Genomic DNA, 2425 nt, shown 5'->3' on the forward strand with positions numbered 1-2425 from the left:
GGCATGAAAGACTGAACAGGGCGGAAACTTTCACTTTGAGAAAAAACTCAGTTTTAATAGAGCCTACTTGCCTGTACCTTTTCATGTCCGTGCCTTCCCACAGCTGTCCCAGACCAAACGTTCCACTCCCCAAACTGATCTTGGCAAAGAAATAAAATTCAGTTAACTGTGAAGATGTGTTTTCAGAAAAAAATATAACTATGGAGCTCTTGAACAACAACGTGGGAAAAGTCAAAGACCTTCCAGTTGCTGCAGAAGAAGATCCTAACACAACAGGATATCTTAGAGGAAAGGCACAGATGAGGACATTATGCCCTTATACTGCCAGAAGTCCTTGTCTTTTGTCTACCTCTTCTCCTTGGCAAGCTGCAGGCAAACTGGAGGATGCAGTACATATCTGGCATAGTCAAGAGGGATTTTCAGCTCCTCAGTTAGGGCAATGTGTAGGGGCCATCAGGTAAGTCATTATCTATGTAAACATCTAGTAACAGCTACACAGGGGGCAATCAGGGCATCACCTGTGTATTTGTTTGTCTGAGGCAGGCGCTCATAGTGATGACCTGAACATTCCTGCAACGAGCAGAAACATGCAAAATTTTGAAGATTTTTTGAAAATGCTCATGTTTAATTTGTGAAACTCACACTTCTTGAAAAAGCCTCTCTTTGGGCAAAGAAAGCAGTTCTACTCTTATGCTTGCACATATGCATTCTTGATCTGACATGACTTGCAACCACAAGAGAGCACTAGATTTCTCAGCTTCCCCAGAAAGCTAGAGACATGCCATATAACTTTTGCAAACTGCTTGTGAGCTGTTTCAGTTAGACCAGAGCAGCCGAAACAACAAAGCTTGCAGTTGTCTTTTGGATTTCATTGTGGAAAGCCTTTGGGTAGTTTTCAGATGACAGAAGATCCTTGGTTCCTGAAAGGGAGGAGTTCTGCCAAAACTTTGAAGATCCCTGTAAACTTTGCAAATTACCCATCTTTTGGAGACAATTATATCAAACGATATCATGGATTACAATACATGAGAAGTGTTTAGAGCCTGGAAGATTATTTATGTTTGGCATTAACTATTATGGTCATAATTTCAAGTGGAGAGAAAAGGAATACACAGGAACCCTCTTATTATCTTTTGAAATATGAAGATCAGAGGAAAAGAAGGGTTTAAAATGTGGAGTGATGGTCCTCAAAACCTGTTTGTAAATTAGCTGGCATCCTACATCTATAAAACAACAAGGCTTAGAGCTGATTTCCAGGCACAGAGTGGACCTCTTGAGTTGTTAGCAGTGCTCTGAGATCTGAGTTTTTATACACCGCAGGAGGAAATTACAGCCTGCAGGGCAGAGTACCTACACAAGTGTTTCCTCCTTGCTTGGACTGATACAAGATTTGGAAGCCAAATTCAGGAACTGACATTCCACCGGTGAGAAAAAAAAAGAAGCATGGACAGCAGTAAAGATGATGATGGACTATTAAACAGGATTGCATTTCCAGGAGCTATGTCCCTGGCTAACAGCCATGTACATCCCCATGGGGTCCCCCTGAGGGAGCCCTTTGGGGTTCCCTTCCATCTGGACCCGTCTTACTGGGAGCAAGCCTATGGCGGGCATACAGGTCGCATCTCCTACATCCCATTCCCTGGCTACGTGGGCATCTATGACTATTCCTTTGAGCCTGCCTTCATTCGAAAGAGGAATGAGAGGGAAAGGCAGCGGGTGCGCTGCGTGAACGAGGGTTACACACGCCTGAGAGAGCACCTGCCCAAGGAATTTGCTGACAAGCGTCTCAGCAAGGTGGAGACCCTGAGAGCTGCAATAAGCTACATCAAACACCTGCAGAGCTTGCTGGACTGCCACCCCTTAGGGACTAACAGTAAGGAAACGCTCGCTGCCAAGGATCTCCCAGAAGCTCCTAGTCCTGGTCACCCACGGGAGTGCAACAGTGATGGAGAGTCTAAAACCTCTTCAGCTTCATCCCCCTACAGTGAATTTGAGGAGATGGGCAGCTAGGTAATGGCCTCTCTGGAGACAGAAAGCTTCAATTTCGGCTGAGAACCAAATCTAAAACCCTGGGGATTTTTCTACAGATGAAAATCAATACCAGGAAATGGAAAAATAGCTAGGGAAAAAAAAGGTATTTTCAATCTGTCAAAGGACTTTAAATGTTGTCTGTACAAAACCTAAAGATGACTTGTGAGCAAACAGATATCTCTCAGGTTGCTTCAGCTGTGTTACTAAACTTCCTTTGGATTGTTAAAACTGAAGCAATATTTGCATTCTGCTTTTCATTGAGCTTTTATTCTGTTCATCTATGTTCTTCTGCCTTTCACTCGATGAGACAGCAAAACCAGATAAATCCATTTCAGGAATTTCCACCCCTCCTTTCTCCTGCTTCCTCCTGTAAGTTTTGTCTGTTTTTCCTGAC

The 2425-nt window shown here is 43.6% G+C and overlaps 1 protein-coding gene across 1 annotated transcript; it reads left to right on the top strand.

Moving 5' to 3' along the window:
- The first annotated feature begins 1443 nt into the window (after nt 1–1443).
- LOC104166348 (achaete-scute homolog 4-like) lies at nt 1444–2010 on the top strand. The gene has a single exon (XM_009706241.1). It carries the CDS (start codon nt 1444–1446, stop codon nt 2008–2010), a length of 567 nt encoding a protein of 188 aa, XP_009704543.1.
- The last annotated feature ends 415 nt before the right edge of the window (nt 2011–2425 follow it).

The sequence above is a fragment of the Cariama cristata genome, unplaced genomic scaffold, assembly GCF_000690535.1.
Source record: "Cariama cristata isolate BGI_N322 unplaced genomic scaffold, ASM69053v1 scaffold13050, whole genome shotgun sequence".
NCBI lineage: Eukaryota > Metazoa > Chordata > Aves > Cariamiformes > Cariamidae > Cariama > Cariama cristata.